The sequence below is a fragment of the Ruditapes philippinarum genome, unplaced genomic scaffold (assembly GCF_026571515.1).
Source record: "Ruditapes philippinarum isolate M1 unplaced genomic scaffold, ASM2657151v2 ctg3744_1_1_1_1, whole genome shotgun sequence".
NCBI lineage: Eukaryota > Metazoa > Mollusca > Bivalvia > Venerida > Veneridae > Ruditapes > Ruditapes philippinarum.
In genome coordinates this window covers 146,620-174,113 of record NW_026862935.1, presented here as the reverse complement: position 1 = coordinate 174,113, position 27,494 = coordinate 146,620, and the positions used below count along the sequence as shown (strand labels likewise).

Below are 27,494 nucleotides of genomic sequence, written 5' to 3'. Positions count from 1 at the left end.
AGTGTGATTTATTTCTGAATGAAAAGATCAAAGGTCAATGTTGATATTTACAGCATTTAATACAATAAAAGTGTTCGTACTCAATTTCGAAAATCACGCAATCACCTTCCGTAACATGAATTTAAGAAATTTCATATGAAGAAAGATGCTTACCAAAAATAATGAATTTTTGAATGAAAAAAAAATCAAAGATCAAACATTATATTTCACAGTTTTTATATGATAAAACTTCGTACAGTTACTCAATCACCTTTCGTTTAATATAAAGAAGATGTATTTTTGGTGTTTTATATGAATTTATGAAAAGTTTATCCATTGCCTGATTGAAGGCTGCAAACTTGGCTTTGTTTAAGGGCGGTTTGAACATCTTCCATATTAATTGGCCGTCACGATCCAATACTTGTATCTCGCCGGTGTATCTTATTACAAAGATGTATCCATTCGTGTCTGTAACTACAGACGATACTTTCGAGACTTCTTTGTCAAAGATTAACGTGCCATCAAGCCCAAAACATCGCAATCTATCGGTCACTTCACAACATTGAATTATACGAAATCTCCCGTCCACATGTTTGAGATTTTGAACAGCTATTCTATAACCGTCGAAGAAATTTGTGAGCTTTATTTCACGGCAGAAACCTCCTCGAGTAGTCATAAGACTGAGGTTCCATTCGTCAAATCCGTTCCTGCAAGCTACCAGTAATTTGTCATCTACAGGTTGCACACACTTTGGATGGAATTTCGTCTTTATAAACTTGTCGTCCTTAAACTTTTCTTGTTGTATATTGACCAATAGGATTTGGTTGGTTTTCATAAGACAAACTGAAACACAAACTTCACTTAGAAGACTTATCTGACCAGGCTCATAACCAAGATTTTTTGTAGACATTATCTGATACTTTTTATTTAATAGAAAAAGTCTTGAATGTTTGAAGTCAGATAAAACAAGGTTTTCGTTTGGAAGACAAACTATGCCGCCAAACCACGCTTCTTTTTCGTCGGACGATGAAATGGTGAAAGAACTCTTGTGTTCCAATGAAATTTCGTATTCTGTCATTTCTACATATTCTTTTTCTTTTTTCACAGTTGCTGTATTTTCATGTTCTTCATGAATGTGTTTGTCAATCTCCATTGCATCGCTTGAATTGCTGATTTTCTCTAATTGTGTTTGAGCTGTTTCAATTTTATGGCTGTTTGCCATTTCATTAACATCTTCTTGTTCCACATTATCTTTTTGTAATGTATCACGTTTGTCTTCTATTGAACAAAGAGAGATTAACTGGTTTTTCATAACTTCATAGGGCTGCTCTTTGTGATCAATTAAAGATCGTTTGATCTTCGTTTCTTTAACTTGAAACTGAACTAACGGTTTGTCAAATTTCTCTAACTCTTCCAACAGATCGGATTTCAAAATGTCGAATTCTTGTTTAATGTATTCTTCCTCTATTCCCTTTTCAGTTTCAAGCTTGAATTCTCCAATTAGTTCAAGCATTCTTACTGAACATCTAAAAACATCATCTGGTGTACCAGATTCGAGAACTGATTCCAGTAATGACTTATTTGTTTCAGCTGTCTTTATAATATTTTCGAGCTTTTCAATGGATTTTGAATATTTTTCATTCATGTCAGTGCTGATTTTATCAGCCTTTTTTATTATTCCTTTGGTCTTTTCGTCAAACGTTTTAATGATTTTAGCACGGAGTTGTTTAATGTCTGCTTTGAGACCCTCTGTTTTTATTGTTGACTCATTTTCTATTTCCTTCATTTCCTGAACAGCATCTCTAGCACTAGATATTGACTTTTGAAATTCAAATTTAGCCATCTCAGGTAGGTGACAACTTGTCAAAGATTTCCCTACACTTTCAATATCAACTATTGTTTTGTTACATTTTATGTGTTGTTCGGCTTTTATGATACACAAACTACACAAAAGTTGTTCGTGTACCCAACAGTAGAACTCGAGCGGTTTATTTGGATGTAGTTGACACATACGAAGGTTTTCTATCCCACTACACAATAGAAGAGTATGTTTGTCTCCGATGTCTGCTAATAAATGCCCTCTTGTCAGTTTGAACGATTTATGAAGGTCGATACAATCTTTACACAAATGTTCCTGACACGATCTGCAGTACTTAACTGCCAAGGAGGCAATACCCCGATATTCACAAGAGTCACATGCCACTTTGCCGTCTTCAGACATCCTAAAAAGTGAAGAAGGCTTATGCAGTCAAGTATTGCACTAAATGTATATAAATGTTATATATTTGTACGTTACATGACTGAAAATTGCGATTACTGTTTTGAGATATAGCTTTATCTACAAAGAAACCAGTGTGACGTTTCACGGGTTTAATACGATACTCCCGGGTAAATAGTATGTGAGAAGTTAGCAGTGAACAGTGAGCTAAGCAAAAAGGCATTTCAATTTATATAGGGAAGGTAATGATCTGCTGTAATGCTCAGCTGTTTTGGGCATCTAGCAGGGCATTCCTAAAGATAGTGTTAAAATGCTCTGCTGCAGTACTCAGCTGTCTTGGCAATCTAGCAGAGCATTCATAGCTTTAGTGAAAAAAATGCTCTGCTGGAACGCTCAGCTGGCTAGGCAATCTAGCAGTGCATTACTAAATATTGTGTTAAAATGCTCTGCTGGAATGCTCAGCTGGCTAGCTAAGCTGGCTATGCAATCTAGCAGTGCATTACTAAATATAGTGAGAAAATGCTCTGCTGGAATGCTAAGCTGGCTAGGCAATCTAGCGGGGCATTACTAAATATAGCGTAAAAATGCTCTGCTGGAATGCTCAGCTGGCTATGCAATCTAGCAGGGCATTACTAAATATAGTGAGAAAATGCTCTGCTCGAATGCTAAGCTGGCTAGGCAATCTAGCAGGGCATTACTAAATATAGTGTAAAAATGCTCTGCTGGAATGCTTAGCTGGTTAGGCAATCTAGCAGGACATTACTAAATATAGTGTACAAATGCTATTCTGAAATGCTAAGCTGGCTAGGCAATCTAGCAGGGAATTACTAAATATAGTGTAAAAATGCTCTGCTGGAATGCTAAGCTGGCTAGGCAATCTAGCAGGGCATTCCTAAATATAGTGAAAAAATGCTCTGCTGGAATGCTAAGCTGGGTAGGCAATCTAGCAGAGCATTACTAAATATAGTGTAAAAATGCTCTGCTGGAATGCTAAGCTGGGTAGGCAATCTAGCAGGACATTACTAAATACAGTGTAAAAATGCTCTGCTGGAATGCTAACCTGGCTAGGCAATCTAGCAAAGCATTAACAAATATAGTGAACAAATGCTTTTCTGGAATGCTAACCTGGCTAGGCAATCTAGCAGGGCATTACTAAATATAGTGTAAAAATGCTCTGCTGGAATGCTAAGCTAGGTAGGCAATCTAGCAGGGCATTACTAAATATAGTGTAAAAATGCTCTGCTTGAATGCTAAGCTGACTAGGCAATCTAGCAGGGCATTACTAAATATAGTGTAAAAATGCTCTGCTGGAATGCTAAGCTGGCTAGGCAATCTAGCAGGGCATTCCTAAATATAGTGTAAAAATGCTCTGGTGGAATGCTAAGCTGCTAGGCAATCTAACAGAGCATTACAAAATATTGTGTAAAAATGCTCTGCTGGAAAGCTAAGCTGGCTAGGCAATCTAGCAGGGCATTACTAAATAAAGTGTTAAAATGCTCTGCAGGAATGCTCAGCTGGCTAGGCACTATAGCAGAGCATTCCTTAATATAGTGAGAAAATGCTCTGGTGGAATGCTCAGCTGGCTAAGCAATCTAGCAGAGCATTACTAGATATAGTGTAAAAATGCTCTGCTGGATTGCTAAGCTGGCTAGGCAATCTAGCAGAGCATTACTAAAAATAGTGTAAAAATGCTCTGCTGGAATGCTAAGCTGGCTAGGCAATCTAGCAGGACATTACTAAATACAGTGTAAAAATGCTCTGCTGGAATGCTAAGCTGGCTAGGCAATATAGCAGAGCATTACTAAATATAGTGAACAAATGCTTTTCTGGAATGCTAACCTGGCTAGACAATCTAGCAGGGCATTACTAAATATAGTTTAAAAATGCTCTGCTTGAATGCTAAGCTGGCTAGGCAATCTAGCAGGGCATTCCTAAATATAGTGCAAAAATGCTCTGGTGGAATGCTAAGCTGCTAGGCAATCTAGCAGAGCATTACGAAATATAGTGTAAAAATGCTCTGCTGGAAAGCTAAGCTGGCTAGACAATCTAGCAGGGCATTACTAAATAAAGTGTTAAAATGCTCTGCAGGAATGCTCAGCTGGCTAGGCACTATAGCAGAGCATTCCGTAATATAGTGAAAAAATGCTCTGGTGGAATGCTCAGCTGGCTAGGCAATCTAGCAGGGCATTACTAAATATGGTGTAAAAATGCTCTGGTGGAATGCTAAGCTGGCTAGGCAATCTAGCAGGGCATTCCGAAATATGCTCTGGTGGAATGCTCATTTGAGTTCCAGGATTTATTGTTGCCAAAGTTTTATTGACATTTTCGACTTCTAGGCAATTCTGAGGCACTCGCAGACTTTCAGGAATTTTCGGTGCAATTAGAAATAATGATATGTTTTACTTCTAAGGACCTTTAAAAGACTATTTCATTGTCCTGCGACTTTTTGAAGGACACTCGCAGACTTTCAGGAATTTTGGTGCCAATGCTGATATTGACAATTAAGACTTCTAGGGACCCTCAAGAGTCCATTTTGGTCGTCTGCGACTGATTCTTGGACAATCGCAGACTTTCAGGAATAGTTGGTGCCAATGGAAATAATCATATTTCTGACTTCTAGGGACCTTTAAGAGTCCATTTCATTGGCCTGCAGCGTATTGTTGGACACTCGCAGACTTTCAGAAAAGTTTGGTGCCAATAGAGATGATGGCAATTTTTACTTCTAGGGACCCGCCAGAGTCCATTTTTATGGTCTGCGACTGATTCTGGGACATTCGCAGACTTTCAGGAATCTCTGGTGCCAATGGAGATAATGACATTTTTTTCTTCTAGCGACCCACCAGAGTTCATTTCGCTGGTCTGCGACTGATTTTGGGACCCTTGCAGACTTTCAGGAATTTTGATGCCAATGGAGATAATGACATTTCTGACTTTTAGGGAACCGCCAGAGTACATTTCTTGGGTCTGCGACTGATTCCTTGAGACTCGCAGACTTTCAGGATGTTTAGTGCCATTGCAGATCATGACTTTTTTACTTTTAAGGACCCCTTAGTCATAAGCAGAGCATTTTTACCCTAAAATGTCATTATCTGCATTAGCACCAAAAATTCCTGAAAGTCTGCAAGTGCCCAATAATCAGTCGCAGACCAACGAAATAGACTCTGGATGGTCAAAAATGTCATAAATTGTAATTATCTCTTTTGGCACCAACAATTCCTGAAAGTCTGTGACTCTCCAAGATTAAGTCGCAGACCAAAAAAATGGACCCTGGATGGTCCCTAGAAGTAAAAAAATGTCATTATCTGCCTTGACATCAAAAATTCCTGAAAGTCTGTGAGTGCCTCAGAATCAGTCGCAGACCAAAAAAATGGATTCAGAAAGGTCCCAATAAGTCAGAAATATCATTTTCTGCATTGACACCAAAATTCCTGAAAGTCTGCGAGTGACTCAGAATCAGTCGCAGACCAACGAAATAGACTCAGGAGGGTCCTTTTGAAGTAAAAATGTCATTATCTCCATTGGCACCGAAAATTTCTGAAAGTCTGCGAGTGTTCCAGAAACATTCGCAGACCAACGAAATGGACTCTGGATGGTCCTAAAAATTCACAAATGTCATTATCTGCATTAACACCAAAAATTCCTGAAAGTCTGCGATCGTCCCAGAATCAGTCGGAGACCAAAGAAATAGACACTTGAGGGTCCCGTAGAAGTCAAAAATGTCATTATCTGCATTGGTACTAAATATTTTCAGAAAGTCTGCGAGTGCCAAATAATCAGTTGCAGACCAACGAAATGTATACTTTATTTAAGAATGCCCTGCTAGTTTGCCTAGACAGCTCAGCATTCCGGCAGAACATTTTTACACTAATTTTCAGAATGCTTTGCTGGATTGCCTAGCCAGCTGAGCATTTTTAACACTATATTTAGGAATGCCCTGCTAGATTGCTTAGCTAGCTGAGCATACCAGCAGAGCATTTTTCGCACTATATTTTGGAACGCTCTGCTAGATCGCTTAGCCAGCTGAGCTTGCCAACAGAGCATTTTTACACTATATTTAGGAATGCTCTGCTGGATTGCCTAGCCAGCTGAGCATTTTTAACACTATATTTAGGAATGCCCTTCTAGATTGCCTAGCCAGCTGAGCAATTCAGCATAGCGTTTTTACACTATATTTTGGAATGTCCCGCTAGATTGCTTAGCCAGCTGAGCATAACAGCTAAGCATTTTACACTATATTTAGGAATGCCCTGCTAGATTGCCTAGCCAGCTGAGCATACCAGCAGATCATGTTTACATTATATTTTGGAATGCTCCGCTAGATTGCTTAGCCAGCTGAGCATAACAGCAGAGCATTTTTACACTATATTTTGGAATTACCCGCTAGATTGCTTAGCCAGCTGAGCATAACAGCAGAGCTTTTTACGCTAATTTTGGAATGCCCCGCTAGATTGTTTAGCCAGCTGAGTATAACAGCAGAGTATTTTTAACACTATATTTAGGAATGTCCTGCTAGATTGCCTAGCCAGCTGAGCATACCAGCAGAGCATTTTTACGCTATATTTTGGAACGCCCCGCTAGATTGCCTAGCCAGCTAATCATACCAGCAGAGCATTTTTACACTTTATTTAGTAATGGCCTGCTAGATTGCTTACCCAGCTGAGCATACGAGCAAAGCATTTCTACACTTTATTTTGGAATGCTCTGCTAGATTGCTTACCCAGCTGAGCATAACAGAAGATCATTGATTTCCCTATATAAATCGTAATGCCTTTTTGCTTAGCTCACTGTTAACTTCTAACTTCTCACATACGGGTAAATATCATGAACAATTGATAAATTGTAAACTCTGCAGTGCCGTAATTGGAATACTAGTATGTGAACATTGCTTAGCAAAATTTGTTTTTAAATTTTAGTATTTTAAAACATACCTTTGTGTTGTTTATCCGATGTTGTTAAACTATATTCATTCAAATATACATGTATTGTACTTGGAGATTCATTTTACCTCGTTATCTGATAGAGACCTTCTTACAAATCACGCATTTGTAATCAACGAAGCGTCATCTGTGTTACAAACATTCAAAAATTCTCTTCGGTTTCAATGTAGGTTATTTTATTTGGCTGGTCTGATAGCATTGTGGTTTATGTTTACTAAACGTTTTGTTAAACATTAGTTTTAATAATACTTGCCCCACATTGATAGATAAAGTTTCGCGCGTGTTTAATGTGTCCTTGAAAAGCAAAACACAAATGAAATAACTTTGACATGTATTTCAAAATCAATAAGATCCATTTGATAAATCGTGCCCCCATTGGTTTATTCTAAATTCAACGATTCATAGCTTTTACAGCGCTATGTCTCATTATACATATCTATTCTGTATGGTAGAGGTTGTTTCTTTAAATTTAGATCGATTCCTAAAAAAGAAAAGAGATTCTTGTAGCCGTTAAATGCTGAAAGATATAATGAAATTGATTTTAACTAAATTATCATATGACTATTTTCTAATGTTGCAAATTTTTTCTTTAATAACCGGTAAAATACACATTCGTGCGTTGAATGCTGCATACACAAGAACACTTTTTTGGTGAATGCAGATGTAAATGTGTATCAGGATTAATTTTTAACTTTACCCACCCGAATACTCTGTCTGTTTATCTAAATTTACATAACTGGCAGAACTGGTTTGCATATAAAATCGGGCTGTCGTTTCCTGCCAACATTAACCGGCATCTAAAGATTGTACTATAATGAAATTCATTTTTTACTTTGGTTGATTCTTTTCCTTCTGAAATACATCCAGTAAAGTGCCTGTATCTATAAAGCCTTATGTGACGTCACATGGTGTTACTTTGATATGAATATCACTCATATCAAAAACAAAAACAAGAAACGTGGCTATGCCACGAGACCAGGTTTTTTAATTATCACCATTGTAAAGAATAAGTTAGTATTTTGTAAAAACAGCTGATGGAAAAATTAAAATTATCTTGACTTTGGTCCTAGGGGGGATAATGAAAGTATATCATTCATAACATTCCTAAATGGAAACCGATTTTCTATTTTAAGTAACAGTAAGGTTGACCCTTAAGGAGGCCCAAAGCTAATTTAAATTAGGTCTTCACATAAGCTTAATTTAAAGCAAGTTCATAAAAACAATACTTATTGACTAGAAATCGATTTTCTATGTTTAGTAACAATAACCTTGACCTCAATCTTTTGTGACCCAAAAGCAATCTCAGGGAGAGCTTCACAAAATGTTACTATACGCCACGTTTCACTGAAATATCACTTTCCAAACTCTAGTTTTTGACCTATTTTTAGTAAGTGACCTTGACCTTAGGGGTCCCAAATGCAATAATAAGTGAGATCTTCATTAAGCTAACTATACACCACATTGCATTGGATTATCTTATTACAAACTTTAGTTATTGACAGGAAACTGATTTTCTTTTTATAGTAACAATGACCTTCATCCTATAGGGCGCAAAAAACATCCCAAAAGAGGTTTTCATAAACGCTTACTTTATACAAAGTTTCAATGAAATATTCCATTTTAAACTCTAGTTATTTACCAGACACCAATTTTCTATTTTTTTGTAGCAGTGACCTTGAACTTGACCACAAAAACAATGTCTATACATAAGTTTGCTTTTCACAAAGTTTAATTGAAATATTTCGTGTCTTATTCTAGTTTTTGACTAGAAACATATTTTTTTATTTTTATTAACAGTCACCTTGACCATGACTTTACAGGACCAAAAAGCAGGTAGATGAGCTGGCAGGCGTGCACCAAACTAGATGGTTTCTGTTCAATAACTATATAAAGTTTTGTTACATGTAGTATAGTAGTTGTGATTAAATGGATATTTCATTATATATTACATTATATGTAAAAAAAACAAAGGGCCATAATTAGGTCAACAAAACCCCGACAAAATATGCACTAGGGCACTTGATAACAGTGTTTCTGTGGAAGTTTGAACAAAATCCCTAATAGATATTGTAGAAGCTGCCCACATAAAAAATGTTCACAATATATTATATATGGTTATAAAATCGCTTGAGAAATGTAGGTGTTGCGCACAGAAGAAATTGTTTACACCCACCCGCCCGTCCGCTCAATCTAATTACCAGTTTTTCCTTCAGAAAACTTGGTTTAAGAACACACACATACACACACACACACACACAAACAAAAACAAACAAACAACACACGCACTTTGAATTCATGCAAATAAGACATTTCATAAATAATTAAATGCAATTCATAACATCAATTAGCTGTACAATGCTGGTGTATTTTCCGATTTCCAGAACATTGACAAGTAAAATCGCCGTTAATGTGTAATCAATTAACAATAGCTAAATAAAACATCAAGAAGTTATAAAATAGTTTGCTCTCAGGTAACGTACAGACTTGTAATTTATACTCCTAAACAACCGTACTATGAGTTGGCAAGTAACCGTACAGTTGGGACACGACACCAATGATGATTTATTAAAATAAACATATGTAAGTGAAAAAACATCTTTCATTAAATAGGAGAGGAAAGAAAGAAAACAATACAATACAATACAATGCAATGCAATGCAATATACAATACAATACAATACAATACAATACAATTCAATACAGTACAGAACAGTACAGTACAGTACAATGCAATATACAATACAATGCAATGCAATACAATACAATACAATAATGTACAATACAATAAATACAATATAAAATAATCGTATTATTGGTCGTACTAATAAAGCTCCTTAAGATCGGACATTGCAGATCGAAATTCGATATTATATTAGTTTGGACGTTAGAATTAACTTTGATTTCAAAAACAATCACCCGTAAAACTGTCGAATTTCCATCCTAAATGCTAGATTGAATTACGAAACCGACAACTCAGACCGACCTGCAACTTCGTGCTGTCTTTTTGTCTAACCTGTCAACCTACAAACAACTTTAACATTTGCCATAACCTCCTATAGCAAGGACCTTTTTTCTTGCATAAACATTTCGAACGCATGTGAACATGAATGAAAACAAAAATAAAATTATGGGATAAAATCATGCAAGCATGCGCCATTGTTGCACGTATTTTTAATTTGGTCGACTCAGGGCGCAATGTAAAGCAGCTAACTGCAATGACGGTCCGGGTTTATTTCATTATCAATATGACATCACACACGCATTACAAACTGGTTTCTTTATACGAAAAACGAACTATGAAAGTTTGAATCATGATCGGCGATGAGATTAAACTGCCACGTTGTTATTAAACGGAAGCATAAATTACGTTGATTTAGAATAGAGATCACAGATGTAATAATTTTGCGACATTTACTTTTTACGAACAATTACATTTATTTGGCATGCGTGTTAAATTTGTGTTTGTTATGAAATCCAATAAATGACATATCATACCATGTCTTTCACTTTTAGTAATCAAAAATTCCAGCATGATATGGTCAATATTGACTCACACTTCAAGATATTTTTACATGCACACAAGATTTGTTAAGTGTATAAATTATAAAATGATGAAAAAACTAAATATGATCAATGCTTGTTTATTTAGAAATTAAATCAGTGTAACCACGTAAATTCTATACTTAAAACTATATTTTTTATAAAATGAGTCAAAACGAGTCAATGAAAATAATAATTGGTTGTAATCCTATAATAGTAAGTGCATAAATAAAATCTGATACGCGTTTTTATCTTCCTGTTTCTGGTTTCATTCGTTGAGTAACAAACTCCTGGTTTTTTCTTAATTTCTTTTTATAGTTTACTTAAAAATAACTTCCATATTGTGATTAACATAAAGTCTGTCTCTAGTATAACGATTTTCATTCTCAACTAAGACTTTTCAGTGTTACGGTATGTATGGTGAATACTGGCTGGTTAACTAGATCAAAATATGTAATTTTAGGTTAATATTTTGTCAATGTTTCAAGTACAACAAAAGTTTTACTCAATTTTTGATCGAGATTAAGGATCAATACACTTGTTTCATTTTTTTTTTATTGTCGGATATGTTTTCTTCGTTTTAAAAAGGAGAAATAAAACAGTAAAGAAGTATTTAAACGCTTTGTACAACTCCTGTCTCGCCGCTATGTATAGATTACAGTGCACTACGCGTGATTATTACTTATCTTAGTAAATTAATCATATATAAGTACCATTCTCATTCTGTTTAACATATTTAGAATTAAATAAAAAATAAACATTTAATTTAGAAATCATCCAGGCAGACGATTTGATATATAAAACAAAACAAGTAAATTCACCAAAAAATGTTATAAAAAGTATTATTAAACTGAAGCATTCCACATTGGACGTTACAACTTGATTCACAATGAACAGAATAATCTTTGGTTCATTCGATCAAAATATAAGTTGCTGTATAAAATTTATACAATTAGACCTTTTCTACAGATATAAAAAATGACATATATATATCTGATGGAACAACGAGTTACTCTACTGACAACAGCGCCAAAGGGAACACCGGATTCCTATGACAGGATTTCACCTAATGGAAAACCATGGAAATCGTCTGTCTTGCATCATATAGGAATATTAAGGGTAACGATATTATATTTTCAATTTTACGAATAAAAGATGTTACTGTTTCATAGATCTGTATATATTTAAAATTGGATTTGTTTAAAATGTCGCAAGAAAAGTCCACATGAAATGTACATTTAAAATTAAAAGAAATATGTATTATGTCAATTCAGCATGAATTGCATTGTATATCATGTAACCATAATCTATTCATCTGGACAAAATACTTTGTTATTAATTACGGTTAACTTTGCTTGCTATTTACTCAGCATATATATACATGTACGTATGAATTTTTTGAATTTTTTCTTATAAATAACTGATAATTGGGTTCGTCCCCCGTTTGGGAAAAAGGCATATGCTTTTAAAATATTTTGCATGGTAAGAGTAGAGATAGACGTTGACTCACCAAGACTTTTTGATATAATTGTTCATCAATCTGTTAAATATTATATTTGTGAAACAAGAAGATGTAATTATCATGATTAGCTGAGGAAGGACACATGAATTCACCAACCTTAAAATGACATTTCTGCCCCAAGAGGTAACTCCGCTTATTGTCCCCGTCATATGTCATATGTATAATAGGGTCGGTGATAAATCCAATATTCCACTTGAAAAGTGTTAGAAAACAAAATTGTATGAAGTATTATACAATTATTGACTAGTATGCCTTTGAATATGATGTGATATTCACCGGCAGGAAGACATATTTATATATGTCATCTGCCGGTGAATATCACATCATATTGACCGAGGCGATAGCCGAGGCCAATATGATCTCCTGCCGGTGAAAATCACATCATATGCAATAGCACACTAGTCAATAATTGTTTTATTATATAAAAAGGTTATAAGATTTTTTTTAAAAATCAGTTTGAACAGTTTATTGAAAATGCTGGGCCTCTTAGAGGCATCAGTCACATATACAATAAAATATACATATAATATGAAAGAAAGTACAACCTTATACATGTACAACTTTTTCCTGTTTCGTTGACACGCGGAAATAAGGCGCGAACGTTACGCATACAAAAGTAATTCAAGTTTATACTCATCATTGCGTTGTACCTTTTAAGTATAATAGTAAAGTCGAGAAATATGCCATAAAGAACAAAACGCAACACGTATCTTTTTTTAATAAACACGCGTAATTAACAGTATACAATATATGTTCTCAATCTATTTTTAGAGTGGGAAAATCCAAGTCAGCCAGTGAATATGACACTACATGTACACCCCATGAATATGATTCTATATATAAACATTCTGTTGACCAATGAGATTGCAGCTATATTTAGATTATATAAATAACAAGGACGGAACATTCAAATTATAATAATTTCAGGCTATTAAAATTAATTATATAAGATGATGAAACGAGATTGATAACTTTCTATAGACTCTTGTACTTATATATCTATAATTGATTAAAACATATATTAGCATGATATTTAAAAAATTTCAAACTCTTATATTTTCAACATTTTCGGTAGTGCTTTCAATGCTTCGAAAATATGGAGTTTGTAATTTCTGAAATATTATCATGTTATCTATTTCAACACTGCACAAGGAATATTTATCACGTTTTAATATATTAGCATGTACGGCATATATAAAGTTAGATGAAAAAAGCAGTGTATGTATAAAAGCCTATATGTATGTTTCACATTTTAGTTTTCATTTATTTTAAAAATCTTTATGTTCGATATCAACAGTTTGATATCAAAACATTACTCAATATCAAGGGATTTTTAAAAAATAATATTTCGCTACAGACTTTTTAAATCTCTATCTAGCCAAGCTTTATATTTTAGACTTTCTAATTTTTCTGTTACGTATATCAAAAACACATTTATATCTAACTAATTGTGACAATTTTCTCTTGCTTATAACGTTACGAAATTCACGACTGAATCTATTACAAAATACGAGAAACAAACAGTAATCTTTTCATGTTTGAAATATCCAATTCAACTCCACGCTTATTTCGTAGGCAGTCCTTCAATTCTAAAAGAAAAGTATTGGTATACGAGCATTGATTGAATCAATCTTTAATAGTTTCTTTAATAATTATTAGAGTTCACAATAAATCTTTCAAGTCATATAGATTAACATCGTCGGTTGGTATATAATCTGTACATACCCATTATCTGGTATTTACGGAATATAATACCGTGGTAACCGATGATCTAGTATGTACGCACTAATAATGTCTGTCAGATAGGAATATCCGTCCCTCGCCGTCCCGAGGGACGGATATTCCGATCCGAACCGAAAAATATCAGATATTTTTTCTTGCATATTCTACCATGTTCCACCATATTTCAAATTCGTTACCTTAAAAAAACAATTAACGATTAAATCTATGTCACTACACCCGTAACTATTTTCTTACAATAGCGTATGAAATTACACGCGAAATTACGTCATTATAAGCATGCCATTGTAAAGCACGCGACTCATCTGGTACCCTACATGACAGTTAAAATTTCCCGCATGAGTAAAAAAATGTCTGATATTCAGTAACCGACGATGTTTTAAAATTCCGCGTTAAGATATTGAAATCGGTTTTGTAAAGGGATTAAAAAAATCATTTCAATAACGGGATACATTAGTATGTTATTTTTTTAAATTTGATTTCTTCAATGTCATTGTTAACATAAAGAAATACAAAATATATTCGTATATCTGACAAAGAAAAAAAAGAATAAAAAAGAAAAAAGGGAATAGCCAAGATTTGTCCATAAATAACCTTTTTTTGAAGCCCACGTAAAATGTAACTTCTTTGTAAAATTTTATTGAATAAACGTGTTTTTACCCCTGGTGGTTTAAGTGTGAGAAAATAGTTTTTTTGGGATGCCCAAATATTTCAGAAACGTAGAAAACCGAAATATGAAGTACATAAGAAGTACACTTACATAAAATGATCTTAGTATTCCGATTTTAAATGCGTATATTTAAGTCTTTAGATAAGGAAATATTAGGTGAATTGCAGCCTAGATCATGGCCACTTTAAACAAGTTTGTTTTTTTCACGTGCAATACAGGTTTTTGACAGAAAATCTATACAACATGGAAAATGTGTTGGCGTTAAGAAAATCACAAAATTCCTTTATCTATTACAAAAAGGTATTGGAAGTGGGTAAAATACGCGTGTAATATCGTATCCTTAATTTCGTACATTATTTCCTCTAAATAAAGCTTATTTTTTATATGTTATATAAATGCCTGCTTGCTGAAACAGTGACCAGTTTTCTCACAGGGATTAATAACTTTGAACAAACTCAAGAGATTTATAGTTAAGTTTGAAGCCAAACGCCGCCGGGCCGGAAGCGTCAATTTCCTCTAAAAGTCTATCCGACAAATAAGTCTATAATTATTATGTTATAATAATCTAAAGAAGAAAGAAATAATCTTTTTTACTTTATTTTAGTCGAATCCAAAGACACAAATACATATCCACTATAAATGTGCGGGGAAGACTTTAAGTTATGACATTGGAGCAGAATTATTGACCGTCGTAAGGAAACCACAGAAAGGGAGCAAGACCTTCACATATCGGCACTTTCTTGTCAATATTAGAAAAGATGGACTAGCTTCTAGACTGAGTATATGGTCAGATGATTGTTTTTCCCTGTTTTAAAGAATAATAATTTTTTAAAGTTAATCATTATTCACTTGGGACAATAAATAACGAGTACAGTAAAACCGCTGCAAAGCAGCACAGTCTTGAAGGACACATATTTTGGTTGTTGCTGAAGGTCGGTTCTCTAGAGAGTTTACATTTATTCATCGAACAATTGATATTGCTGTTGTTATTAGTGTTGTAGAGTGGTAATTGCTATACGATGTATCACCTCTTTCTTTTAAATGACTTGTTAGAAGCGATTGCAAATCATGCGCTTAAATTTTAGTCAGCAAAGAAGTTGGGGGATGGGGATCATTTATGTTCTCTTAAAACAATGAATAATTTAATTGTACATTTAATTTTATAAAATATGATATCATTTTTTTTATAAAATATGATATCAAATTCTATAAAATATGATTCTCATCAGCCCGGCTGATTCATCAAGTCTTATAAAAACGTTTTAATCATAACAAATTGTGATTTCGATAAGTAAAGTTTAAAATACAAGACACCAACGATATTTGATGTAATTCATTACAAACCTTTACCTACATGAAACTTTTATAATGCTTTCTTACTTGTGCATCATACATTCAGAGTAAATCAAAGTTTATTGAAATTAATCTGACATGGATGCAACTTCACAACTAATCAACTTCTAGTTATTCCATTTGGTTGTAGCAACAATGATGAAGTTGCATGGATTGATTCTACTTTTCTGCCTGATCGCAACCATACAGAGGTATTGAGATTGTTTGAAAAGGTCAAGGTCGATGGAACAAGGTTAAATCTGGTAACAATAAATTTCGCTTATTACATTCAAACTTTCAAATATTTCATTCCACAGTGGTTTTTCAAATTAGAAGTATTTTTTTACTGCTTTCCCGCATGCGAGCATTTACTTAAGGCCTTGCTGCATAAGTCTATCACACACACACTTAGTTTTGAAAAATGCATTTTTTTATCGTCAAAGGTGTTTGTCTATAATGCATAAATTTTCTGCAGACTTCATTACATAAAATTAAAGAAAACCAAACAAATGAAATAAATTAACACGAATTAAAATACTTTCTTCGTTGTCACTTGTTAGGTTTTACGCAGGGTTACAAAGTATGGTTCCAAGAAAAAATGGCAATGGTTTGACACCAGTGCAAGTCTGTCCGCTGACAACCCACATAAGCATGTTTCTTACACAGGTAAATAATTCTACAGCATTCTTATATAACGTTTTCCGTATTACCATGCACAAAATTTAAGACATGATTCAAGTTTAACGTGAAATAAATTAAAGCTATAATAAATGTTGTCATTGTTTTTGTTTGAGAGAACAAATTGACTGTTTTTTTTAAATTTAAATTCTAGAAAAGAGGCAGGAAAAAAAGAATTAATAGGTAATAACTGCAGATCTGGTTTGTCGTGTATGTACATGGGAAACAATAAAAAGCTCAAAATATCTCACCCCTACCTGTCATTGTTTTACACAAGTCTCCATGACACAAGACTACATGTCTAACCTTTATTTATAAAACAAAGCCAAAATCACATTTTTATGACTGCTGTAAAATTTCAGGAGTTGACCAGACAAACAAGTCTTATAACTTTTATAAAGTTCCGGGGACACAACTTTACCTCGATATACGAAAAAGCACTGTCACTGCAAGTGTTATGACAAAGGCAGACGATGCCAGAACAAGTAAGTTTTTCATTGATATAAATTTACAAACAAAATATTGTTGCTTTTATTTTTTTTAACTGAAGCACGACCCTTAAAACTTCTGTTTCTATTTTACTTATAACTTGACTTTTATGTTACAGAAATAATTTGTAAAATAATGCAAAGTGGCATGGACCGTTGTGGAAGCGTTAAATTCAAAGCCGCACTTTGCAAAAACGAAAAGGAACGCTACATTGCAATAGATGATTTAAATAATGTTATATTAGACGTAAGTATTTTAGAATCTTTAAATTCAGCAGGTTTCAAGTTATAAGTGCTAGTTAGGGTGTCAAGTCTTGAGTGAAAACTTATAAATATACCAGTAACCTTTTTACCCGATTTGTTAGTATCATTATTATTAACAATCTTGTGAGTATCAAATATCAAACACTGCTTTACTCGGTGCAAGGGTTTATAAAAGTTTTTGTACTGTCTTGAGAATAAACTCATAAACTATAAATCTGATTTTTACTTCACAATTATGTTTATATTGTTCTAAACGGATCTCCAATACTCAACATTCTTTATAAGCGCTTTTGAAAGATTCACATATTTGTCTACGGCACCTTGGTAAATGTATCAATTGGAATATGTACACGTCATTATTTCTAAAGTTGTTTTTTTTACCAATTTGGACATTATTTATGTGGATCATCAAAGAGCACGCCCGATCATTTCTTACAAATTTTGATTTATGACTAAAAATGGATAGAGTCAGAAGGTTATTCATTGTTGCTTTGTTTTATTCCAGAAAACACCATTTTGGTTTGATGTAGGCACGATAGGTAGCAAGATACTTTTCAAGCACAACGGTGAGATGATTTAAAATGTTAATGCAATAAAGATGTTAGATATTGCAATACAAAAGTATTCTTATATAAAATTAGTTACCCACTCGGAAACTAACTTTTGTACGTATATACATGTTAACAAATGCCAGACAGTTACATTTTCTTAAGAACTTGAATTGGAATATTTGCATTCTTCTCCAAATTACAGAGACATATTTTAAAGTATGAATTGTTGTGGCTTATAATTACTGTTTTTGTTGTTGTTGTTGTTCTTTTTAGATGTTTTCCTGACATGTAACCCCACAACTAGTCAAATAGAAACGAGTATTCAAGAATTTCAGTTTGAAGAAATTCCAGCAGATGACGTTGGCGATTGCAGCTACCAATCTTTCTGAACTTAAAAGGATTCTCTATCTTTCTGCGTTAATCCTAATTTATCAGTTGGATTCCTAGTATCTAACCCTTTGTATCCAAGCTGTACTTCAATTCATCTAAAGTTCAGATCCACTTCAATTATTTCGTGCATATAGATCTGATTGCCAACTTTCATGGTGATTCGGATTTCCTGAGAAAGCTATTTATAGCGATGCAATCAAACCGTCCTGTACAGATAGGCATTAGACGACGTATCAACATATCGCTGTACGTGGAAGTACAACAAATTGTTGATTTTTGTTAAAGAAGTAATTTGAAAGAAGTAAACAAAAAATAATAGACTCAATTTTTAACAGGCAAGATTGTTTTGCCAGTTTATTTGCTGTCTATATGGACAACGCCATGTTTGTCGTGAACATTACACACTCATTATTGGTTTTCCAGAGGTTAAAATTTGACACCTCATCGCTTTCAAAAATTGTGAAAACTCGCCGATGAATGGCTGTTTGAAAGGTCACAAGAAGGTGAGGTCCTATTGGTGCCCGTCAGATCCTAATGCGTATCGTTAATAAGGCACAGATTTAAAGAGATTGCGATGTACCCATGTAGTTCATGATACATGAAATCATTACTGTACAAGGATGAAATACGTGCATTTCTGCAAAATCAGGATTGTAAAACTTATTAAATACTTCGTCGTGAAAGGAGAAATGTCATTCTACGTATGCAAGAGATTTGAATGATTGGTTTAAAATATATTTATTTAAACAAACATTCGCTAAATATTTTTTTATTTATCTCACCTAAAATTAATCATACTAAGAACATTCAGTATATTTTTTTCATTGTGTCGTCATCATTCAATGCTAGTCTTAAGAAAAAAAGAAAAATAACGAGGTAAAGAAAAACATAAAAACTAGTCGACAGTCTGAATTTGCTTTTATTTGTTGTTGTTTTTAAAGAGCAAATTGGGTATTATTGTGTTTTCTTTTTTATTTTCCTCAAACACAGGTGCAATATTTCTTTCCATTATTTGTATTTCAAAACTGACTCAGGGAATGACATGTTAATAAATATGAAACGTTCTCAAATATAAGTTGTTGTAGTTTGTTCTCCGTTGTTTGTTTAATGAAAGGTTGAATGTCTCATCAATCTTTTCTAATCATTTAAAGGTTTTTCCTCAGTATTCTTCGAATAAAGCTTTTCATTAATTCCTTTTTTTATCAGAATTTTTAAAAAAAATTGTTCAGAAAAAAAACACTATAGGCATTTTGGCAATGCCTTTGCAAAGGTTGAAGGCAACTATGGCAAATATAATTCACTTATGGAGATAGCTCTCTTAAACCAGCTAAGGTTTGTGAGGAATGAGGACGAAATAACTGTTTTTCAATGGTAGTTTTACGACTAAATCTTTCAACCTGTCAGTTATTCATAAGTTCGTACAACAATCATGAACAAAGTAACATTCTAACCTCAATTTATTTTCATGTTGTGATGTTATATGTTTATTTTCATAAAAATAATTTCAGTCATGAAATTAATATCATACAATAAATTAATATTCAAGCACATGTTCATGGTTACTAGAAAACGTCACGGATTAGTCCTGTAATCAAATTGTTCCTTCATTTGTAACTGTGTTTTAACGTGTATGTAGCTTAATGATAGAATTGATATCATACATCACATTAACTATATGATATCTTGTACTGTAGTCCATTAGGTGCTAGAGTCTACATTAACATGTAGATATCGCAAGAGCGGACCTTCTTGTATGTATTTCAAGTTTTTCCTTGTTAGTCTAAAGTAAATGAATCACGTATCCATAATATTACAAATGTCATGATGAAGTAATAATTGCGACTTTTATACACTTAATTATATGTATACCTCTCGTTCTTTGGACAGTTTTCTTGTGAGAAAATATTCATCTACGTTCTTATAATGAACTTTCTTTCAGATTGAGTCTTCTTACATTGATAACATGTATTGTTGTATCCTTATAGGTGGTTAAAAATAGTTTATCCATGTCTTTATTGAAAGCTGCAAATTTCACACGACGCATTGCCCGTGGATAGATACTTGTTACAAAATGTCCGTCCTGAGAGAAAACTTGTATTTCACCAGGAAATCTTATTACGTAGACATACCCAAGAAGATCCGTTACTACAGATGTTATTTCTTCAACATCGCGACAGAGCCATTCTTCTTTCCCATTCTCGGACAAACATTTCATGCTTTTTGATTCTTCAGAGCACTGGATGATACGAAAACTTTCTTTTAAAGCTGGAAATTGCTGTACTGCTATTCTATAACCCTCTGAATATCCATGAATGTCAACATTTATTTCCTCGGTCCGCCAGTTCTGTCCATTTAATGTTTTGACTTCAATGCACCAGCCGTCTCTTCCATTTTTTGATGAAACAAGAAATCTTTTTTCATCAATCGCTTGCACACATTTCGGATGAAATCGTGTAGATAAATATCTGTGCTCTTTCAACTCATTTCCATTTATTTTCATCATGAGCAATTTGTTGGTTTGCATGAGACAAACCAACAAGTATTTGTTGAACATTGTCAAGTTCCCTGGTCTGAATTCGATACGTTTGTCTGTGACAAATGAATTGTTTTTCACTATGATTAATCTGCACATTTCGGAATCAGATAAAACAAACCTTTCATCATTAAGGCACACTATACCAGTGTAAAATGGTTGCCTGTCACCAGGGGGTTTCAAGTCAAACCTATTAGAGTAAGATAATTCAACATCATAATGACTTAATGAATTTGCTTTGTGTGAAGTGTTAGTCGTAACCTGAGGTAAAGCATCTGCATCATCGCTGGAACTCTTCAAAGCATGAATTAATTTTGTTTCTTTTATTCTCTTGCTAGGTTCATGGTCTTTGATATTTTTCAAACCTTCCTTGTTGTCGTGTTTGCCGACAACCACATCTGTTGGTATTGAAGCAGCTGTTGTTTCAAAGACATTTTTTAAGTAATTAGATGGGACATCTGGTAGTGCCAAGGTAACTTTTTCTACACCGCATTTGATCAAAGGGGTTTCGTCTACCATTAATCTTTTTACAACATCAGACTTCTCAAAAGAAACTTTAAGTGTAGAACAATGTCCCTTTGTCCATTCCATTTCTCGCTTAAAATGCTCAAAATATTTATTCGTTAGGACAGCGCGTCTGAAGTAGGATGCATTATCCCCGTCGTCAAGTGCAGATTTTAACAAAGATACGTTCTGTGTTACCCTTTCACTAAATTGTGTTAAATTCTGTACTACTCGTTCGCAATCACGTCTGTTTTGTAAAATATCACTAGAGATCGCTTCAGTTATGTGATCTGTTTGACGATCAAAGGCTTTCAGCATCTTGGATCGAATTATTTCAATTTCGCATCTCAAACCGTTTAGGCTTTCGCTTGTACATTTATTCCCCTGTTTGATTTCATTTACAGCACTTTGAGCGGATTCAACGAGTTGAATGCTAGATTTTTCAATATCTTCAGTTATTTTTCTCTTGCAAAAATGCTTTCCAGCACTTTCTATTTCAAGTACTTTTGAACAATACTTATGACTCTCTGTTAAAAGTAAACAATGACTGCACAAGAATGTTTTATGATTGTCACAGTAGAACTCCGTTATTTTTGTTGGATGTTGTGTGCATAATTGAATATTTTCCTCCCCGTGGAAAACATCTGTGAAAGCTTGGGCCATATGATGGTCCTTTGTAGCATTAAAGGCTTTGTGGCATTCCACGCAGTCTTTGCATAATAGTTCCTGGCATATTACACAGTACCTCACACCTGTTGCTGATATACCGCGGGTTTGACAAGGTGAACAAAAACGAACTTCTTTGGTTGCCATGGTTCAGGTAAATGTCTGTTTATAATATCGTCTGACAACAGTACTGTGCATAAAATCAAATCTGAAGAACTAAAAGCATGGGAAATCAATGACATATTTCCGTAAAATATCAGGTAAAATAAAGCCTGAACGTAGTTTGGTAAAAAATGATATAAGAAGAAATATTGTAACAAAAGGTGAGTTATAAAAAAATTCTCTCAAAACATTACCATTAGGCCCAGACGACTTTTTGCAGAAAGATAGTTTGATGTTGCCCCTGTAACAAACTAGTTTCATATATTTTAACTATCTAATCGCAATTTCATATTTTTTTATAACAGAAGTCAGCAAAAATACTATGTTCACTTGTGCCCTTACCCTTTCGTTCCAAATGTAAACCTTAGAAAAAAAAGAACCAATACCAGCTAATAAATCCATGTTTTTTGCTACAACCCCATTCCAACTACAAGGTGCAAAAAAACTCACTTGTTATATGCAAATTGAGGATTTAACTGTATGAATCAATGGGGAAAAACGAACTGTTATATATCAATACAGATTTCAAATCCTCATTGAAAGGGTACTGAGTATAATAGGTTAGTAAGAACAACAAGAGCACCGCTAGGCGGAGCATTATATGCCCGAAAGTGTTTTTTTTTCTTTTCTAAGGATGAAGCATTTGTAAGACATTACATAAATTAAATAAAGTATTACCTCCTTCAAATAGCAATCCTCCTATAAAGTTTTAATATTGTGGGCCAAATGGAACTTCAGTTATGGTCTGGAAACTGTTTTTAGTTTTGAGGTAATAGCTACCTTGAACTTTGACCGTGTGACCCCAAAATCAATAGGGGTCTTCTACCCATTATGGACAATCATCATATGAAGTTTCAACACTATGGGCCAAATAGAAAGTAAGTTATGTTCTGGAAACTTTTTTCAGTTTTAAAGTAATAGTGACCTTGACCTTTGACATTGTGACCCCAAAATCAATAGGGGTCTTTACCCAACATGGACAATCATCCTCTGAAGTTTGAATATTGTGGGACAAATAGACCTCAAGTTATGCTCCGGAAACTGTTTTCAGTTTTAAAGTAATAGTGACCTTTGACCTTGTGACCCCCAAAATCAATAGGGGTCTTCTACCCAATATGGACAATCATCCTATGAAGTTTGAACACTGTCGGCCAAATAGAACTTAAGTTATGCTCCGGAAACTGTTTTCAGTTTTAAGGTCATAGTGACCTTGACCTTTGACCTTGTGACCCAACAATCAATAGGAGTCTTCTACCCAAAATGGACAATCATCCTATGAAGTTTGAACACTGGCGGCCAAATGGACCATAAATTATGCTCCGGAAACTGTTTTCAGTTTTAAGGTCATAGTGACCTTGACCTTTGACCTTGTGACCCCAAAATCAATAGGGGTCTTCTACCCAATATGGACAATCATCCTATGAAGTTTGAATACTGTGGGCCAAATGGAACTTAAGTTATGCTCCGGAAACTGTTTTCAGTTTAAGGGTCATAGTGACCTTGACCTTTGACCTTGTGACCCCAAAATCAATAGGGGTCTTCTACTCAATATGGACAATCATCCTATGAAGTTTGAATGTTGTGGGCCAAATGAAACTTAAGTTATGCTCCGGAAACAAAATTGCTAACGGACGGACGGACAGACGGACGGACGGATAGACAGACGGACGGACGGACGGACGCCCGGGGGTATAACATAATATGCCCGAAATTCTTTCGGGCATATAAAAAAGGAGTTCCAAACCATAACGTTAATTAGTCATTTTCAAACATTGTTTTAAATATAAGGTACTGAAAAGATTGCATAGTTGCACCCTAAAGAGTTCACTAAGTAAAATAATCAAAACATTATTCAGAATATCAAAATATGAAAAACTTAGATGTGAATATTTATTAATCAAAATTTACACAAACTGTGTTTATTCATAATTTCAATAGAAACTTACTTTCCATTTTAGCCATTTACCATTTCCTAACTTCCGTTTAATTTCAATATTTTCTAGGTTTTCTTAACTTTTTAAAACCAAATTACTATCGTTAGAGTAATAAATCAGTGTAGAATGACGCACAATATGTTATCAGCAAACTCAATTAACATAGCAAAAAGAAATGCCTAATATTGATCGGTCTACCTTTAAGGGTATTAGGCCTTGATCATGTATCAATATCGCACAACAAATGAATTTATAAAGCCCATTATTATATAATTCATTTCTGCTTAGTAAGCAGACGTTATCTGATATCACGATATACGCAGGAAAAAATACTTAACAAATAGTGACCTTAAACTTTGTCAAACTTTTTGTACTTGAATTCTTAGAAAATGTCAACACAAGCATTTGCAGACGACATTGTTTGTTTACATGTACTCGTAATCTCAAACAAACAGAACATGTGTATACAGTATTAGGGGGATTATATCATTATACAAATAAAAAAAATGTAGGTTGAATTGTTATTTTTGTTTGATTTTAAGACACACTGACACTGATAACGTTTCAGGGTGACTTTCAAGCTTTACTGGTCCAGGCGTCATTTGCCCCTTTGTGCATTATCGTAGGCACAAGCGGGAAACCTGAGTAAAATATCGACCTTCGGTCAGTTAGCTTGATATCATCCTCACGTGAATTAATCCAGACTTCCTGACGAGACTTGATCCCACAGCGGTGAGAGGAAGTGGTCTGAAATCAGCGACATCAACCAATCGACTACGGATGATCCTTAAAATTTTTGTAAAAATGTCACAGAAATACGTATTTTTGCTACATAATATGCTTTAATACTTGTTTTATTAATTACCAGGACATTGTTTTACGTGTGATTATCTTATTGGGGGAAGTAAAAGTGGCAAATTTGTTCTGTTTTGTGATTGGAAACAATGTATAAAATGCATTACACACATTTTAAACAATAATAAATAAGAAATCGAACTTAATGCATTGCAAATTTTAACGCTCTACGAGGATTGATCCAAAAGATTTTGGCCCAATATACTTCCAGTAATCAGAGAACCCAACTAATGGTCTTACTTTTCAATGGGGGATGGGGAAGAATTTCAAAGCCGCAATTAGTTGCAGCGGGCATCGCAGTTGGGATATGTGTGCTGGCGCATTGTCGTGTGGGAGCAGAGCGCCTCGAATCAGTTTGCACCTCCTTTTACGCTGGATTTCTTGACGCAGACGTCTCAATTCGTCTGCATAGTACGAACCGTTTATGCGACCTTTATGAAAATAGTCAACCATGATTACGCCCCGCCTGACTATCCCCAAAAAAATGAAGCCGTCATCTTCCCTGCTGGCAAGCCTGGTTCGTTTCTGATCGTCAGTCAACTGTCTTAAGACCCATCTAGCGGAAACCTTTTACATGCCATAGACATCAGTCAGAATTGCCTGAACTGAATTAAAGCTTATACCCACTTCCCTAGCAATGCTTCGCAGGTCTCGCTTTCTGTCGTACATGACCAGATCGTGCACAGTTTCGGCAGTTTCATCGTTGGTGACTAAATCTTTTGGTTCTTAAGTTCTGAATCCTCAAATTTTATGTCGGAATTTCCGTTAGTCACCCAAGATTATCACATGTATCAAGTCAATATAAAATCTCTGTTATTTTTTTACGAAAGTTGCAATCTTCCAAAAATGATGTAGATGTTTGTTTAAATACCTGAACTCTACCAAAAGATTTTTTTTACTATCGAAGGCAGATTACCATGGTCGCAAATTAAAAACAAGTTATATTTTCTAGGCAATTATTTACATTTGCTCTAACTGAAACCTAAGTGTGTAATTATTCTAACTATTGACGATTTTTTTACGCTTTCAACTTGAATAGAGAGTATCGAGTGGCAACATATGGCAACATTGATCTGCATTCAAAATAGCTTTTTTGCAATCGGGTCATCTCGGGACTTTCCGCCAAACTTCGGATAAGAACTTCGAACATAATAGTAAGAATACACAGAACAGATGTGGTGTTTCGGTCAAACCTAAGTAAATATATTAAAAAGTTAAATGCTAGGAGTTAATTGTTCTGTCATGCTTTGCGCTTTTCGATCTCAGAGAAAACACACTTGTCCTATAAAGGCACAATAAAGATGAGCCCTTAAGACACGTTCAACGTTTTCTTACACATTTATATTCAATTATGCGCCTGTCTAACAGGAAGGCGAAAGTACGATGGTGACAGTACGGCAGCAGGATGGTGACAATGCAACAGGACGATGGCGATGTGCGACGGCACGATGGTGACAGTACGACAGTACGATGATGATGCTCGATACTACGATGGTGACAGTACTACTAGTATCATAGTGACAATGCGACAGCACGATGGTGACAATACGACAGTACGATGGACTGTCAACATCGTTCTGTCGTTCATCGTCATCGCACTGTGTTATTGTCACCATCGTATCGTCGCGCTTCGCAATCGTACCGTTGCACTGTCACCATCGTAATGTTATGTTTCACGCCTTTCGTTCTCCGAGAAAACGCACTCGACCTAACAGAACACCGTAGTTATCGAAGCAGTAATATACTTTATTTTCTTTAACAGCTGAAAATAAGCCATAAATAACGCGAAATATGAGACAAGTTTTCACAAATTATCTTTAAAACGCTGTAGCTTCTTGATGACTGAATACGGGAACTAGTTTACCACACGAGTATCAAAAAAATTATTCACTGTTAACGTAACATATTATGAAATATTTCACTGGCATACAAATGTCAGCATTGGATACACAGACACTAAGAAAATTTGAATTTTAAATTATACATTAAACAAACAACAACAACAACAACAACAATTTATCTAATATTAACAAAATATTTTTTATACTGATTACCGTTTTATTTCCCGTCTTGTAAATATATTTTAAGGTGTACTCCAGACTTATTTTGAACACCGTCCAACGTGAACACCTCGGTAAAACAAAATATCAGGCAGTAAAATGGAAATCAATAGCTCAAGTACGTTTTGTGAACAACAAATTACGACATGACATTTCCATAATGGAGGCATGAATTGAATTGAATGTTTGAACAGTCAAGTTTACAAATATTCTTGCGCAGCAATTATGTCCATACAATACGGAAATTGAAAAACGTTTTAGAACATACTTTATTGTCATTGAACATATTTACTAGGAAAAGATTTTAGTTATAGAAACCAATTTCCAAATAGGAAGGCTTGGGCCCGGGCACCGGGGGAAAAAGGGGTGAAATTTTTCCCCAGTTGGGAAACTAGATGTAATTTTTTTTTGGGTAAAAAAAAAATTTTTTTAAAAGGTTTTTTTTATTTTTTTTTATCTAAAATCAAATAT

General features: G+C 34.4%; 3 protein-coding genes across 4 annotated transcripts; 1 reads left to right on the top strand and 2 right to left on the bottom strand.

Moving 5' to 3' along the window:
• Window positions 1–6: 6 nt before the first annotated feature.
• On the bottom strand, window positions 7–7,357 carry LOC132720648 (uncharacterized). Its single transcript, XM_060704817.1, has 2 exons — window positions 7,126–7,357; window positions 7–2,201 (listed from the first exon to the last, which is right to left on the bottom strand). Exon 2 carries the CDS (start codon window positions 2,198–2,200, stop codon window positions 239–241), a length of 1,962 nt encoding a protein of 653 aa, XP_060560800.1. The 5' UTR covers window position 2,201; window positions 7,126–7,357; the 3' UTR covers window positions 7–238.
• Window positions 7,358–11,530: 4,173 nt separating this feature from the next.
• LOC132720651 (uncharacterized) lies at window positions 11,531–17,236 on the top strand. The gene is made up of 6 exons (XM_060704820.1): window positions 11,531–11,793; window positions 15,211–15,392; window positions 16,090–16,201; window positions 16,499–16,604; window positions 16,979–17,105; window positions 17,224–17,236. Exons 1-6 carry the CDS (start codon window positions 11,653–11,655, stop codon window positions 17,234–17,236), a joined length of 681 nt encoding a protein of 226 aa, XP_060560803.1. The 5' UTR covers window positions 11,531–11,652.
• A 2,973-nt stretch (window positions 17,237–20,209) lies between these two features.
• Window positions 20,210–27,225, bottom strand: LOC132720647 (uncharacterized). Of its 2 annotated transcripts, none has more exons than XM_060704815.1 (2): window positions 27,018–27,225; window positions 20,210–22,228 (listed from the first exon to the last, which is right to left on the bottom strand). In XM_060704815.1, the coding sequence occupies exon 2, from the start codon at window positions 22,157–22,159 to the stop codon at window positions 20,228–20,230; it is 1,932 nt and encodes a 643-aa protein (XP_060560798.1). In that variant the 5' UTR covers window positions 22,160–22,228; window positions 27,018–27,225; the 3' UTR covers window positions 20,210–20,227. The 2 variants fall into 2 exon arrangements, with proteins under 2 accessions (XP_060560798.1, XP_060560797.1); XM_060704814.1 differs by lacking the exon at window positions 27,018–27,225 and adding an exon at window positions 24,121–24,456.
• Window positions 27,226–27,494: the final 269 nt, after the last annotated feature.